The sequence below is a fragment of the Rhinichthys klamathensis genome, unplaced genomic scaffold (assembly GCF_029890125.1).
Source record: "Rhinichthys klamathensis goyatoka isolate OS25496 unplaced genomic scaffold, OSU_Roscu_1.1 h1tg000281l_1, whole genome shotgun sequence".
Lineage (NCBI taxonomy): Eukaryota > Metazoa > Chordata > Actinopteri > Cypriniformes > Leuciscidae > Rhinichthys > Rhinichthys klamathensis.
Window position 1 is genome coordinate 1,976,090 of NW_026606800.1, and position 16,492 is coordinate 1,992,581.

General features: G+C 35.6%; 1 protein-coding gene across 2 annotated transcripts in view; it reads left to right on the forward strand.

The window, feature by feature from the left end:
- The first annotated feature begins 951 nt into the window (after positions 1-951).
- The window catches only part of mmut (methylmalonyl CoA mutase), a 35,825-nt gene continuing 20,284 nt past the window's right edge, over positions 952-16,492 (forward strand). The window contains exons 1-8 of one of the 2 annotated variants that reach the window (XM_056269248.1): positions 952-1,074; positions 1,576-2,029; positions 2,829-3,196; positions 3,598-3,755; positions 4,877-5,048; positions 5,339-5,587; positions 6,635-6,746; positions 12,889-13,004. In XM_056269248.1, coding sequence (XP_056125223.1) covers positions 1,624-2,029; positions 2,829-3,196; positions 3,598-3,755; positions 4,877-5,048; positions 5,339-5,587; positions 6,635-6,746; positions 12,889-13,004 — 1,581 coding nt within the window. In that variant the 5' untranslated portion in view covers positions 952-1,074; positions 1,576-1,623. The other variant, XM_056269249.1, reaches the window with a different exon arrangement.

Below are 16,492 nucleotides of genomic sequence, written 5' to 3' on the forward strand. Positions count from 1 at the left end.
TGCTGTATTATCATCTGTTCTCCTGCTGTGTATATGACAAGAGAGAGCAGGAGATAAGATTATTTGGTGTTTCATAACTTGGAGGCATAACTTGGATTTTTCAAGCTAATGTTCTTCTTTAATATAATCCAAATTAAATTGGCTGAAAAATATTAAAATATTTTTTAAATCTAAAAAAATACTCTTGATTTCTTGGATAATTTGTATACATAATATTTATGAAACTTCATGAACATATATGAAACAAGGAAAGATTAAATGAACAACATGTTATGGCCATAGGCAACCTGTGAGTGTTTTAAATTGAAATAAAATAAATTATGTAAAAAATTGGCGTTTTGACTGGAGCCTTACACTGTAGTCTGGTGTTTCATAATGCATATTTTAATTACTGATAATGCATTGCATGTGTGCAAAAACAATATAATTATGCAGAGACACTACACGTTTGCAAAATTATCAGTCGTTATGAATTGTAATAATGACAAAAAGCCTATATTTACATATAACTTGGCATATGTCACCACCTGCTGGAATTAAGGTGACATAACGATTGCATAGATATATTCCATTGGGCTGCCATATTGGAACAGTCAAAAAACACAAGTTGAGTTTTTAGACGCGTGTATGAATATCTACATCTGATTTCAGCCAATGATTTTGCTAAACTGGCATAATACTTCTAGACGAAGGCGTCAGCTAACATGACATGCTGTCCGTTCCAAAGATGTATATCTATAGTATGTAACGATTGTAAGACCGTCAAAATAATAATCGGCGAGACGGTGACGTATCTCACTATACAAAACTAAACTATACTACACTACCTATACTATAACTAATTTTGGCGGGTCTTATCTATTCTACACAAAAAAAAACGAATATTTTTTTTAAACACTAAACGGAACCTTTGATTCAAAGCCTCAATATCATCCGTGAAGTTATACGGTGCACATCCGGGTCAGAGTTGATGCTGATTGGCTGGATCTGGTTTGTTGTTAAATGTGATTGGCTGGAGCGCAATACGCCTGTCAGCGTGTCATCGTCAGTGTCTGGTAAATAGAAGAACGCAAGGTCAGAAATAGCTTTTGGTTTGCTCTTAAATGTTCTGTTTTAAAACATTATGATGTCACCGCTTGCATTTAAATGTTATTTTGTCGCGTAATGTCCTAGATGATCTATTATTGTTAGTATGCAAAGGCTCCAAACGGGACAATCTAAATAGGCCTGTAAGTTTGCAAACTTTAATGGATAATACAGTGAAAGTGGCTGATGATCCGTGATGTATACGGCTTTAAATGTGACATTTGCTAATATATTTTGTTTAATGGTATTATAAATCTAATGTAATAGAAATGCTATAATATAATGGGTACTGTTTGATGACATGTTTGCTACTGGAGGCTTTACCAGGTATTTTTAGTCATAACAGTCGTATTGTGTGGGTGACTTTCAGTATCCAGTATCGAAGACTGCATGCTAATCACCATATGCTTATTTATACACACACACACACACATAATAATAATACAAATTTGCAGTGAACGCCTGTTTCTTTTATTTCTTTTTTATTAGATACCCTTGAGTAACTAAACTCGCTCTCATATACCCAATGCATACAACATGTTGACCGCACGGAAGGCATGCGTGTCTTTGACAGCCAGACGACTGCTGGGAGCGTCTGTATCCTCGACCCTTGACCCCCAGCGCCACCCCAGACAGTTCCGTACGGCCACCCCACACCGAGATGAAGTGAAGATCCACGAGGGATGGGCTGCCCTGGCCAAGAAGCAGCTGAAAGGGAAAAACCCAGAGGATCTGATCTGGAAGACCCCTGAGGGCCTCTCCATTAAACCCGTATACACTCAGACGGACACGGCCGCGGTGGAAGATGAGCTGCCCGGAGTCTTCCCGTTCACCCGAGGGCCGTACCCCACCATGTACACCTACAGACCCTGGACCATCAGGCAGTATGCCGGCTTCAGCACTGTAGAGGAAAGCAACAAGTTTTACAGGGACAATATTAAAGGTATGACATCACAATATTAAAAATATACCAGTTCACTCACATGAAAATTTGAATTAAATATATTGATTAAATTATTCAAATAAATAATTAAAAAATATCACAATCAAATTCAAATATTATATAAAAATATTTGTTGTGTATTATATACAGTTATATTGCATTTCATGTGATCATTAACTAACAGAGAACCGTGAATGTGTTGTTGAATTATTTAAAAATGTGCAATATTAAAGGTATAATTAACCCAGAAATGAAAATTCTGTCATAAATTTCTCACCCTGCTGTTGTTCCAAGACCTTTCGTTCATCTTTGAAACACAAATGAAGAATTATTTTAATGAAATCTGAGAGATTTCTGTCTCTCCATTGATAGTCTATTCTCCCAAAGCTCTGATGCTTCAAAACATTCATAAAGAGACCGTAAAAAGGTTAAAAAACCCAACATATGAATCAGGCAGTTTAATCCCAAGTCTTCTGAAGAGACTAGATTGCTTTATATGATGAACAACAGATTGAATTTAGGCTTTATTCACATATAAACATCAATCAAAGAACATGGAGCACTCAATTATGGTAAACGGAAGCTCAGCGTACTATCTTCATTTGTGTTCTGAAGATGAACGAAAGTTTTATGGGTTTGGAACGACATGAGAGTGAGTAAATGATGACAGGATTTTCCTTTTTGGGTGAACTTTCCCGTTAACTTAAAATCTTAGAGGGTCTTAAAATAAATATTTTAGGTTAAAAGCGGTTCAGTTGACCAAAAAAAGAGATAAAAGTCATATAAATTCCCTTTTCAGCGGGCCAGCAGGGCCTCTCTGTGGCCTTTGACCTCCCGACGCACAGAGGTTACGACTCGGACAATCCCAGAGTTCACGGGGATGTGGGAATGGCAGGTGTAGCTATCGACACCGTAGAGGACACCAAGCTGCTGTTCGACGGCATCCCGCTAGAGAAGATGTCGGTATCCATGACAATGAACGGAGCCGTCATTCCCATTCTAGCCATGTTCATCGTGACCGGAGAAGAGCAAGGTGTTCCCAAGGAGAAACTGACCGGCACGATCCAGAACGACATTCTCAAAGAGTTCATGGTGCGAAACACCTACATCTTCCCTCCAGAGCCGTCAATGCACGCCATCGCCGATATCTTCGCTTACACTTCAAAGGTACAGCTTGTGTGACATGACATATAAATGTCATTCTTTCTCTCTCTTAGGCGTATTCTTTTTATATTTCTTCCTTCTACACAACTTGTATAATTGCTTATTTTTTGTCTATTAACTTTAAAACTACTTTTTTATGAACATACTTTTAAGAAGATTAATTTTGAATCTTCTACTGACTTGTATTGATAGAATGTTCCGCCTATGATAGTGATGTTGCCTTTGTAATATTTACATATTGAAGTGTGATTGATTTCTTTGATCTTTTTTTCTAAAACTCTTATTTTGTGATCCTAGCATATGGGCTTTTCAGAGCCTTGTAGTTTTGACTGTCTTTGTTGGATCAATATTCAGAGGGTCTGTCTCCTCTACGCCGTGTAACACATTGAATTGTCTTCTTACAGAATATGCCCAAGTTTAATTCTATTTCCATCAGTGGATACCACATACAGGAAGCTGGCGCTGATGCCATCCTTGAGTTGGCTTACACTATTGCCAATGGACTGGAATACTGCAGGACCGGACTGAAGGCTGGACTCACCATCGATGAGTTCGCTCCCAGGTTAACTCTGGGATTCAGGGACATTTCCATTCAACTCTCTACAGTTCTACAATTCCATATTATTATTATTATTGCTTATATTATATTATTATTATACACATTGTGTAATATATTATTTAACATGAATTTATTTTAACAATAATAATATAAAATAATAAAAACATGTTAAATAATATATTACACAATGCTTATTAAACAATAATGGTGATAATAATGATAATAAAATAACTGATACATAATTATAAAAATAGAAAAACATATCAATTAATATTTTATTTTCTCATTAATACAAACTTGAATTAATATTTTTTTATTAAGTAATTAATTATTAATGAAATGTATTAAACTATTGATTGTATACAAATTATTATTATTATTATTATTATTATTAATAAACATGTTAAATGATATATTACACAATACATATTAAATAAAAATTATAATCATATTGATAATAAAATAATACATTATTATTACTACTACTACTACTATTATTAACATTATTAATCATAATAGGAATAGTATTAGAAATGCATATAATTAATCCATCTGTTTCTTCAATACAATTTTAATTGATACATTTGATAAATTAATAAAATATATAAAATGTATTGTATAAATATTGTTGTTATAATTATTGCTACTACTATATATGAATTTCTAATTTCTAATTAATTCAGTTACTATACATTTTATTTAATGCATATTAATAATTACATTATAGGTTATAAAGATGATGAAAATGATATAATAATAATAATAAAAACTGTATTTATATATCAGATTTAATTGCTTAAATCTGTGAATGTTAAGTTTTGTGGCACCATCTGCGGACACTATTAACATGTTAGCCAGTGTTCAAAGCGCCAAATGCGATTAAAAATCCATGTTGAAACAGTGTTACTCACCAGTTGCCCGGTAACTTTATATGAATTTTGAAAATGCATGGTGGTGGGAGGAAAGTGATGTGGCTTTGTGCGATCATCAAATATCTACGGTTGTGATGTAATTATATAACTACATTGGGGCCGTGGTCAGGTTTCCCTTTCTTTTTGTCTTTAGCTGATCACATGTTGACTTTTCCAAAAGTTTCATATACACTCTGTATGATCTCTTTTTAGACTGTCATTCTTCTGGGGCATCGGCATGAATTTTTATATGGAAATAGCGAAGCTGAGGGCTGCGCGCCGTCTGTGGGCGACACTCATCAAAGAGAAGTTCCAACCCAAGAACTCCAAATCCCTCCTGCTGAGAACTCACTGTCAGACGTCTGGATGGTCCCTCACTGAGCAGGTACTGTGACCGCAGGCTCGTTCACAGCTGGTTCTCCTGCTCTTTGAAAGATGATGGACAATAGCTTGTTAAAGTGGTGCAGTAAAGCGTAACAGTGTTAACTCGCATCTTTGACGGGCAGTATATGACATTTTGCTATTTGCTTGTCTTCAATTTCTGTGATGTCATGCTGGGTAGTCTCTAGTCACGTCCCAGGGGGAAATATCATTGGTCGAAAATCCTGCCGTATTTTTAGGATAATTTATGTTGTGACTGGTCTCATGATTAAATGTACCCCATGTGTCCTTCAGGACCCTTACAACAATGTGGTCCGTACCGTAATCGAGGGCATGGCTGCAGTATTTGGCGGCACGCAGTCTCTGCACACTAACTCTTTTGATGAGGCTCTGGGTCTGCCCACGGTCAAGAGCGCACGCATCGCCCGCAATACACAGATCATCATCCAGGAGGAGTCGGGCATCCCGAAGGTGGCTGACCCCTGGGGTGGGTCTTACATGATGGAGGCCCTCACCAATGATGTGTACAGCTCAGCGCTCACGGTTCGTACCACAGAGAACCGCTCATTATAAACCTCGATATAATATAAACCTTCCTTAACTTGCAGATATTTATGTGTGGATGTCTAATGTTATGCATCATAAATAATAATCAGTGGTGACAAATGTATTTAATTATAATCTGTGTTAATGGATTTTCCCCCCTCATTTGTCTGCATATTGATAAATCCACTTGACTTTACATAATATATATAGATCTGTAATTAAACACTTGATGCGTCTTAAAAAGCACATAATGAAATGATTAATGACAACACACACAGGCTTTTGATGTTTTGGCTAATAACTGATATGATATTGCCAGTATTATAAATCTATACTGTTATAATAGTAATACTATCATTACTACAATTAATAGTCACGTTTAAAATAAATAATACATTTGTTGACTTAAATGGCAAATATAAATTATTATTATTGTACATTTAAATGTTACGTAATGCATTTTAAATATGGTAATACAATAATAAATATTTAATTAAAGTGACGACAGAAATAAAAATGAATTCATCTATTTTATTGTTTTGTCAAAACAATATTTAATTGTATATGAAGTAGAGCTGATGTAGAACTTTTAAATTTGTTTTTCTTAATTGATTAATTTTTTAACTAATTTACAAATTAAATGAAAACAAAATAATTTAAAAACAATCTGTATTGTATAAAGCACTATAAATAAATGTTATTTGACTTAGCTTCATACATTTTATTAATTAATAAATGTGTATAAAATGTGTTAAATTGTATTGATTGTATGAATATTATTATTATTAGTAGTACTATTATTATTACTACTGCATAATTTCAAATTAGCATAATCACTACATTTTTATTTAATGCATATTAATAATAATAAAAATAATAATTAAATGACGGCCATGTCAGTTATCTGTCATAAATAATTCTTAGATTTATGAAAATAAGTAGTTGCTTAAATTATTCCTATTTTAAACACTCTGATTTGTTGCTTAAGGTCTAGCAATATATGTGATTGTGTATGTTTATTCTGTTCTCGTTGTTCTCGTTTAGTTCATCACTGAGATTGAGGAAATGGGAGGTATGGCTCGCGCCGTGGCCGAGGGAATTCCCAAACTGCGCATCGAGGAATGTGCCGCCCGCAGACAAGCGCGCATTGATTCAGGTACCAAAGCAAAACACTCATATACACAAGCCTGCATACATAATTACAGCCCAGCACACGTGACTAATGTCCCATTTAACTATGTAGTGCTACTTTTAAAAACCTCCATGACCAAAGGAAGTGAGCTCGGCCAGTCACATGCATTAAAGGATTAGTTCACTTCAGAATGAAAATTTCCTGATCATTTACTCACCCCCACATCATCCAAGATATTCATGTCTTTCTTTCTTCAGTCGAAAAGCAATTAAGGTTTTTTGAGGAAAACATTCCAGGATTTTTCTCCATATAGGTGACTTTTGAAGGTCCAATTTGCAGTTTCAATGCAGCTTCCAAGGGCTCTACACGATCCCAGCCGAGGAATAAGGGTCTTATCATTTTCAAAAAAAAAAGAAAAGAAACATTTATGTACTTTTTAACCACAAATGCTCATCTTGCACGTCCACGACTTCACGCATTACGTAATATTGTTGGAAAGGTCAGGCGGTAACCTGATGTAGTCGGAAAATGTTGGGTAGGGGGAAAAGCTGAATCTCATTTTCTTCTCCAACTTCAAAATCGTCCGACATCGTTGTTTTACCTTTTATTAATTTATTAATTTATTTATTTTTGTAAAGGGCGTTTGATTTAGTCTGCACGTTCACTTTGTAAACACTAGGTAGGTAAATCCGCCTACGTCATGCGGGACCTTTCAACGTGATTGCGTAATGTGTGGCGCATCACAGCTAGTGCAAGATGAGCATTTGTGGTTAAAAAAAAGTATATAAATGTTTGTATTTTTTTTGTTTTTCTCGAAAATGACCGATCGTTTTGCTAGATAAGACCCTTATTCCTCGGCTGGGATTGTGTAGTAGAGCCTTTGAAGCTGCACTGAAACTGCAATAGAAGGAAAGACAACTATTTCTTTTAACAGATTTCCAGTTACATTTACTCCAGTTAATTTTTCAACATTTCAACATTCTCCTTAAGCTATTTTGTGTGAATGTGCGAGACTTCCGATTCATTAGCCGCTATAGGGAAATAACGAGACAAAATGCTGTAAATGGTAAAACTATTTGCGCTACAAACAAATGTGTCTATATTTACGACAATACATAGTACATAAAATGATATGGTAAATACGAGTAAATACGAGTTTGCAATATCAAGCAGCAGAACACGCTTTTTTTATACAGCTAAAAATAACTGGAAGCGGATGACACCAGAAGCCAGACACATTCAATTTACAAATGGCCGCTTTCACTCTCACCTAAAAAATAAGGTTGAAACTGTCTCTGCTTTAAAAAAAGCATCATCACTACAGTAAGCTAGGTTAGCGATGACATTTTAACCATTACAGGAAGTGATTGATGCATCTGATGATTGACTCTGAGAGGGTTTGCTTCAACGGGAAAGGGTCTGGTATTTACAGAGAGGATTTGACGTCTCATCTTCTTTAACAATAAATAGATAATAAGCAGTGAGTGGGTGTTGAGGCAGATGTCACGTTAGGATCCTCTCGCCCGCTGTGGAGACATCAATCAATCAGTCGAGCGAAAACCGGGGCTTTTCTGAACCAGACCACACGTCCTCTAAACGGCTTATGTCAATGCACTCTGGTGACAGATAGTTCAGAAGCACTGACATGCTTGCCATGAAACATCAGCAACGTTTGGAGAAGTTTTTGAATGTAACTAAATGTAACTTTTCTTCTAAAATGAATCCTTTTTTTATTGCCTGTGTGTGAAGGGGTTGTAATCATACATTACAATGATCCACTTGTCGGGTTTTGCTATTACCTCTGAAGGCCAGTATTCCTATTTCTATGTGAAGTCTCCGGGTCGGATTTACGGCGAAATCCATCGGATGTGACGTGCATGCGCGCTCCCGAGCCTCTCTCCTTTTTATATACAGTCTATGCGACGGCACTGCAGCTGACGACATGGAGTCTGATAACACCAAAAACTCCTGCCTCCAGCACAACACACACTCCAACACTAACTCCACATAAATATAAAAAACAAAACAAAACAAAAATGTATCTGCTGAAGCTCGTCAGGCCAAACGTGAATCGGATCGACTTAGGACAGGACGAAAACACGGATCAACATCGGCAGAGCGTTTGAATTATGGAGAGACCTCCGCTATTTTTATTGTGATAAATTACAAGTTTTCAGATATGCTGAAATAAATAATGGTAAACTGTAATGAAATGGCAAGGTAAACTACGACATACATGAGACATGAAATGAATACAAAAGACTGTTCCAGGATAACAAAAAGTAGGTGCTTTAGGATGTAACTTTTATTTTATGTACTAGATCTACTGTCTAACGTCACTCATCCCACTACTATCATATTGTTTATAATATTCAGACATGCTCAGTACAGTAATGTTACATCCTACGATCTTACTGTTACACTGAAATTTAGTCTAGTTCACTAACCGTTTTCGTTATCATATTATACATTCACCTATGTTGACATTGCTGATTTTGAAAGATACACGAATAGTTAGTGAAATGCCTTGTTATGCTAGATAACACACATGTCGGCTAAATGCAGTCAATGTAATGTTATCATACCAGCATGGAGCATTAGTTCAACGTCAAGCTGATAAAAGTAGCCTATTATTGTAACGTTGCAGTGGGAGTTTACACGAGTTTCCAGCATGTTGTGTGATGGTTTCTCCGGTGTGTTGAAAGTCTCAGTGTGGCCGGTACCATGAGTGCTCGCTCTTGTGTTCGAGCACGCGCAAGAGCACGAGCGCTCTTGAAAAAATTGGTTGCAATCTGAAACATCACCGATAGAGGGCGCTAAAAAAATACATATAGCACCTTTAAATGTTTTTTTGCCCATGTCACTAGACTTGCAATCTAGAAAAATACTTTAATTATTACATTTTAAAGCTATTACTGTCTCAATAAAAATGAAAACAATCATAAACCAGAGAATGGCTGAATTAATGTAAATTCTTGGACATTAGTAGATTAGTAGGCAAATTAAACTAGTGAGAGAAAAGTGTGAACATTTTGTTGTGCATCTTGTGGCATCTGCTGTTGTTGTTTTGAAGTAGATTTCTCTGGTGTCACCGGAGGACTTGTGACAGATGGCAGTCGAGATGCCATTTAAGATCTCTATACAGATGTGCACAATGCTCTGATCAATAGTGAACCAGAACTACAGATGCAGAGATATTAACAATGATTTGTTTTTTGTATTATTGATCATTCTGTCTGTGTAGTCTAAAAGCTAAGTTCGAGATCTCAGATATTTACATGCTATTGGTAAAACTTGACTGATGCATTAATTGGCTCCCATTTCTCTATGCTTTGCTGATTGAGAAATACAGTGCCACTAGGGGGCAGTCTTTTAACATGCATGACACGCGCATACAATAATCATTATGCCAAATGCCTCCATGATAAACCTGAAACACAAGATTTTCACTTTCACATGCGTGCTACTCTTAAATCGAATGTTGCTTCACATCAGGTAATGTTTTGCACGTGGCTCTTTCTCCAAGGAGTTCTGCATAATTTAAATATCCCACAGATGCCGCACAGCTGGATGTTTTAGTGGCTGTAGGCTAGCGCAAGTGATGTTCTCTTTGGGTGAACGCCACACAGTTATCGCTAAAGACTTCAGGAGCCGCTCTAATGCGTCCTGATGGACTATGGGAGGACAGAAAGAGTGTAAATAAATGATCAGATTAATGAAGTGGTGGAAGCATTAGTTACACCTGCCATGAACCACACACACATCTTATTTGGAGTAAAAGTTGAATTGAAAAAAAAAAAAAATCTTTTTGCTTTAATGACAGCAGTGCTTGGGCTAAACTACCTGAAATATTTCTAATTCATTTTACATTTTTCAGAATCTTAAAACTTAATTTACAAACTTTATTTCAAATCCAAGATGTTCAGTTTGGTCTTGGATGTTTGTGTAAATATTTACTGAATGGACCCAGGGCCCTTGAAAGATTCAAGAAGCGACATTTCAAACAGAAACTAACCCAGATTGGGTTTTCAGCAGATGTTTGAAGCTCCCCGGGTTTGTTAAGGCCGTAGACAGTCAAGACATTGATCTTGAGGGCCCTCGATGGATTTTTCTCATGTGCATGAGTGGTGGAATATGTATGAATGGACCAGCCTGTCATTTATCTTCTGTCCTGTCATTCACTTCACTTGTTCAGGGTTTACATTTCTTTATTTTCCAGAAAGTTTTCAGAAAGCCTTTCTCTTTTTTTAAAGTCCCCCTGTAGTCAATAATTGTATCCCTTAAAACTCATCTTTGATCACCAAAATAACATATTTTAAAATGTTTTTTTTCCTTGAAAAAAATTCTTCATGCCTTAAAATAGCTTGAATGTAACTCTACACCCTTGCCTCATTTAGTATACAATATGCAAATAAGCCCCGCCTCCACTCACTCGCACCAGCTCAGAGATCCACTCGTTGACGATCACACGTTGACCTGATTGGTTACAAGGTAGTTTGTGACATCAGAAACACCAGCGATTATAAACTGCGTTTTTGGTTCACTGCAGTTTTAAAGAGAAAATACTCAGCAATGGTGCTGACTTATGAATTTACACATGTTTTGTCTTAAAACATATTAAAAACACCACATAGACATATAAACAACATTAAAAGCTTGATTTTCACCACAGGAGGACTTTAAGTAGTTGATTGGTCAGAGATGGGTTTCTTCATTCTAAAGAGCATTTAATTGGACAAATCTGTGTAGTGCAGGGTGAGTCATCAATTTTTTGTTTGCTTTCCAAATTTTAAATGTGTACATTAAAGAAGTCTCTTATACTCAACAAGGCTGCATTTATACTGCAAAAACTCAAATATTGTGAAGTATTATTACAATTTAAAATAAATCTTTTCTATTTGAATATATTTTAAAATGTAATTTATTGCTGTGATGAAAAGCTGAATTTTTAGCATCATTACTCCAGTCTTCAGTGTCACATGATCCTTCAGAAATGATTCTAATATGATGATTCTATTATGCATTCTGATATGACTAAATTCAAAAGAAGCATTTTTTTTTCAATGTAAGTCTTTTATAACATTATAAATATGTTTACTATCACTTTTGATCAATTTAATGTATCATTGGTGAATGAAAAGCAATCCCAGATTTTGTGAAGGTAGTGTAAATCTGCTAAAGATATTCTCATATTTTAGGGGCTGGGTTGTTATAGTTAGCTAAAATTAAAACTAAAACCATAAAAACATAAATTACTAAAATAACACAACAAAAATAAAAGAACAGTTCACTAATATGAAATAACTATTAAAAAAACATAAATTAATAAAATTGCAAAAACAAAAAAATACTAAAGCTTTACTATGATAAACTAATGAAAAATATGAATAAAAATGTATAATAGTATCTCAATTAAACTAAAATAAGTAGCTAGTATAGTAGTGTATATATAGATGACTTCCAAGCTAATACACATGAATGAAAATCCACAAAACTCTAATGTAAGAATCATCGTTGTAAGACTTTACATTTATTCTCATTCAGTATTGTATCATCAGGTCCACTCACTCTTCCTGGGTGTTTTTGGCCCTAAATAATACAGTATGTAACATGGACTATTGCATCCCCTGTGCAATACCAAACAGACTTATATTTGTTTAACATATCCTTTCATCTTATTCACATTCCCCTGAGTAATTATATATTACATATTTCTACATGCATATATTGTCTATTGTCTATTTCTTTATTCTATATTTTTTATTCACTGACTTGTCTGTGTTTTATTTGAATTATTTTCAAAGACAAATTCGCTGGAGATACTCGTCAATAAATCTCATTCCAATTCTGATTAAAACTACGCTTGATTCCAATAGCCAAAACTCTGACTACCCAGTTGCAATAATATCCCTCCAGGTTTGAGTTTAATGAACATGTGCTGTAAGTAATAGATGTGAGCTTTCGTTTCTATATGGATGATTATCCTCGCCTCATAATGAGGTGAGAGGAGCCCATTAAATCTGTACCCTCTGATCTTTACCTACAGGGCGTGCACAGAGATCTGTGAAGCTGTGATGCTTATTTCAGCTATAGGTGTCTAGTGTTGCCCTTCAGTTTTTAGGGTCTGCTACTGATGCCCTCTCGCACTGTCTCTGTCTCGCTATAGGCTCTGAGGTCATCGTGGGGGTCAACAAGTACCGCCTGGAGAAGGAAGAATCCGTCGACGTGCTTTCCATCGACAACACAGCTGTGCGTAACAAGCAGATTGAAAAGCTGCAGAAGGTTAGTTCCCTCTGGCAATGACTCACAGCACGGATTTTGAAGCCGAGTGCCTTCATCCGTATTGACGTGATCTGAAATGGTTACGTATATTCCGTTCCCAACCGAGGACTCTGTGAAGTTACCTAATCACAATCAAGCGCTTTAATTCAATCGAGCTCTTGAAGTGCTTCATTGAAATGGTCATAATTGATCATTTTATTCTTCACAGTCAGAGAAAGTATTATGGCATTGAGAAAAGAAAATACGTGACATTGACATAGAAATATATAGAATTATATTTAGGGCTGTTGGAGCGATTTGGACGTCAAGTCTGCATGAAAAGAAAGTTGCATTAGTCTTGAGCTGAGATAATTGGATTTGAAATAGTTGTGTTTTGTAAAAATAACACATGTTCAGTTTTCATTTATTTTTCTAATATACATTTGCAGTTTTTATTAAATTTAGTAGAAGCAATTTATAATAAATCCAAAAAATCATTATGATACTCATAGTTTTCAGTTACATGACTGCCGTGGAGACCTGGAGGGCAAAACGTCCATAGAACTGCAGCACAGGGCTGTCTTTTGTGCCATCTCAAAAGAAGATAAGCTAAAATTTGTGAACAAAATGCACTTTTGATCCATATTCAGCACCTGCTGCAGTATTTCAATCACTAAATCAGTGGAACATTCTAAAACCCCTAACGTGAAAAACACTTAGTGTCTTTAATGTATTAAAACATATTTAAAGATCATATTCAGTATACACTTTATTGATAATGCGTACTATATATAAGCAAGCAGAGATCAGAATATGAATGCAACATGCTAAATGGTTAAAGGTGCAGTAAGCGATTTCCGAGAAACCCTGTTGAAAGTGGAACGAACTGAGCACCACAACACACTTGTATAGCCAATCAGCAGTAGGGGGCGTGTCCACTCATGATGGGGGAGGAGAGAGAGAGAGTGAGCAAGAGGGAGATTTGAAGAAAGACTGTAGAAAGAGAAATGGCTGAGAGACATTACAAAAGAGAAAAGCTCAGAGGATTATCCTAAATACCCTAAAAGAAAGGTGATGATACACAGGGCAACTTTTTGAGCAATGTTGCTGGGCAATCTTGCCGAGCGATTGTTGCTTGGTCACTTTTCCATTAAAAATGGCCAATACATTTCTATCTGGATCATTTAGATCGGTCGTGGGCCCTGTGTCTCATCTGGTTGCCCGTTGACAGGAACATTCCCCAGCAACATTGCTCAAAAAGTTGCCCTGTGTATCATCACCTGAAGGGTTATGATCAGGCAAGAGCTTTAGGATCCACGGCAATATTAGAAACGCTTTCCAGCGCTGGAAATGCCTTAATTGGGAAGGCCTGAAAACGGACACAGAGGTTGTTGTTTCTGCTCCACATGTGAGTAACATTGGTTTTGGTGAGTAACATTGGTATACTCTTGTGTACTGTGTTCATTTTTTGTTCTTAGTCGTCGTTCTTTCATCATCTTCGCTTTATTTTTCACGAAGCATTATTTTGCTGCACCTTTTAAGCATTTTCTTTAGAATGGTTTTCTATAGAAAAATACGTAACAATAAACTATTCTGGGTTCATCTGGTTGCCTGTACATAGTATACATCATCAATAAGTTGTATATTGAATTTGTCTTTTAATATCACTGTCTGTCTTAGTGGTTCAACGGATCACAAAACTCATGGTTCGATATTCTATCATATTACGTTTTTTGATAAACGTATCGGATTATTTTTTTTGGATCAGCACAACAATATTTTGGTAATAAATGTAACTTTTCTGTCCATTTATTACCTAAAGCACACTTTAAGTACTTCGATACCACAGCAAAAACAACTTATAATATTCAAACATTATTATTTAATAAAAACATTTCATTAAAAAAAATGAAATGAAATCCATTAATTACAAGCATAGATAAATACAATTACAAATTAGAAATAAAGTAAGGTCTAACTGTAGTGAATCCAGGTACAGACATGTAGTAATTAGGCCTAAATGTCAAATAACACTAGTGTTCACTGTATAAATTAAATATAGATTAATCTTTGTTAAAGCTGTGTTTTGCTGAGACAGAGGTATTTTTACATCATTTTGTTTGTGTCCATTCAAGCGCATGGGGATGCGAAAAAGGAATCAATTCGATGTTCGCACTCTATCAGAAACGTGCCTCTCTGTGTGTGTGGCTGTGCGCACAGATAACAGCGCACGACCTGCACGTGAATCAAATTGACGGTGAAACTTAGTAATTAATCCTCAAAACACGTGTGCTGAACCTTGGGGCCTGGTCCGTATATCAACTACAATCCGTTTTTCCCCTAGTCTTTAGAATGATAATGGATCATGTGACGCATGACATTTTGCCCTCACAGAAATAAATTATGTTTATAATGTATAAAAATAATGTTTATTTAAACATTTAAAAAATAAAGTTAACATTTATAATTATGCTATTTTTTTTTTTTACTTGTTCTTGGTGAGCACATTAGAAACAAAAACATTAGAAAGAAATCGAATGTATGTGGTACATTTCTCATGTTTTGTGTGAGCTATCGTATAATTTTGAGAGCGACAAGCCAACATAGCAACTCAGAATGTCTGAGAAATATTAATAGTCAGTTTTAATGATATATTTAATGTGAGGGAATTGCAGTTAGACCACATAAAGAGACCAATATGCTCAAAGAAGACGGTTGCATAAACTGCTTAGACTAGTCTTAAAAATTAGCCACCTCATTTTTTCCCCCTCAAGACTGGTCCTAACATTTTTAAGTCCGCTACATAAAAAGGTACTCTGTCTACTTTGAAATGGAAAAGTAAAACTGATTACCCCTTGGCTACCTGTAGTTGGTCAAACTAGTTAAGACACAGTCTTAACATAGTGGCTAATTTAATGCAACTGGAGCCTGGAGTCAAAGTTGAAGTTCAACAAGTTGACAGAGTTTCCTGAAGACAAAGTTCTCCACACTTCTATAGGCTGTAGAAAATGAGTAAGGGGATCCAGCTTCAAACTAACACTAATACTTATTTAGTCATATGGATAATTAGGTAATCAAATGACAGTCATATGATAGGTTAACAGTACAGATAACTTTAGCAACATCCAAACATAGTACTGTGTTCTTTACGCATATTAGGTCATTTAAAGACATTATCTTTGAAACTTTAACTTAACTTGAAATGAATTGCAAAACAAGTACATAGTGTTTACTCATTTAGCCCTTCTTTCAGAGAATAAATGTTACTGCATTCCTGACATAGGTCCAACCCTTTAGTAACCGATACCAAATATAGACATTCCCTGTTACATAAATACCAGAATAGATACACTGGTTTTAAGAAAACTATGATTTCCAATTCATTATATAATACAATAAGAGGGATTGTAAACCCACCCCCTTTAAGTGGGTTCACTGAAATGCATTTCATTTGCTCATCATTTGATCTCCTGCATCAAATTCGATAGAATGCTTTTATATTAGATGGC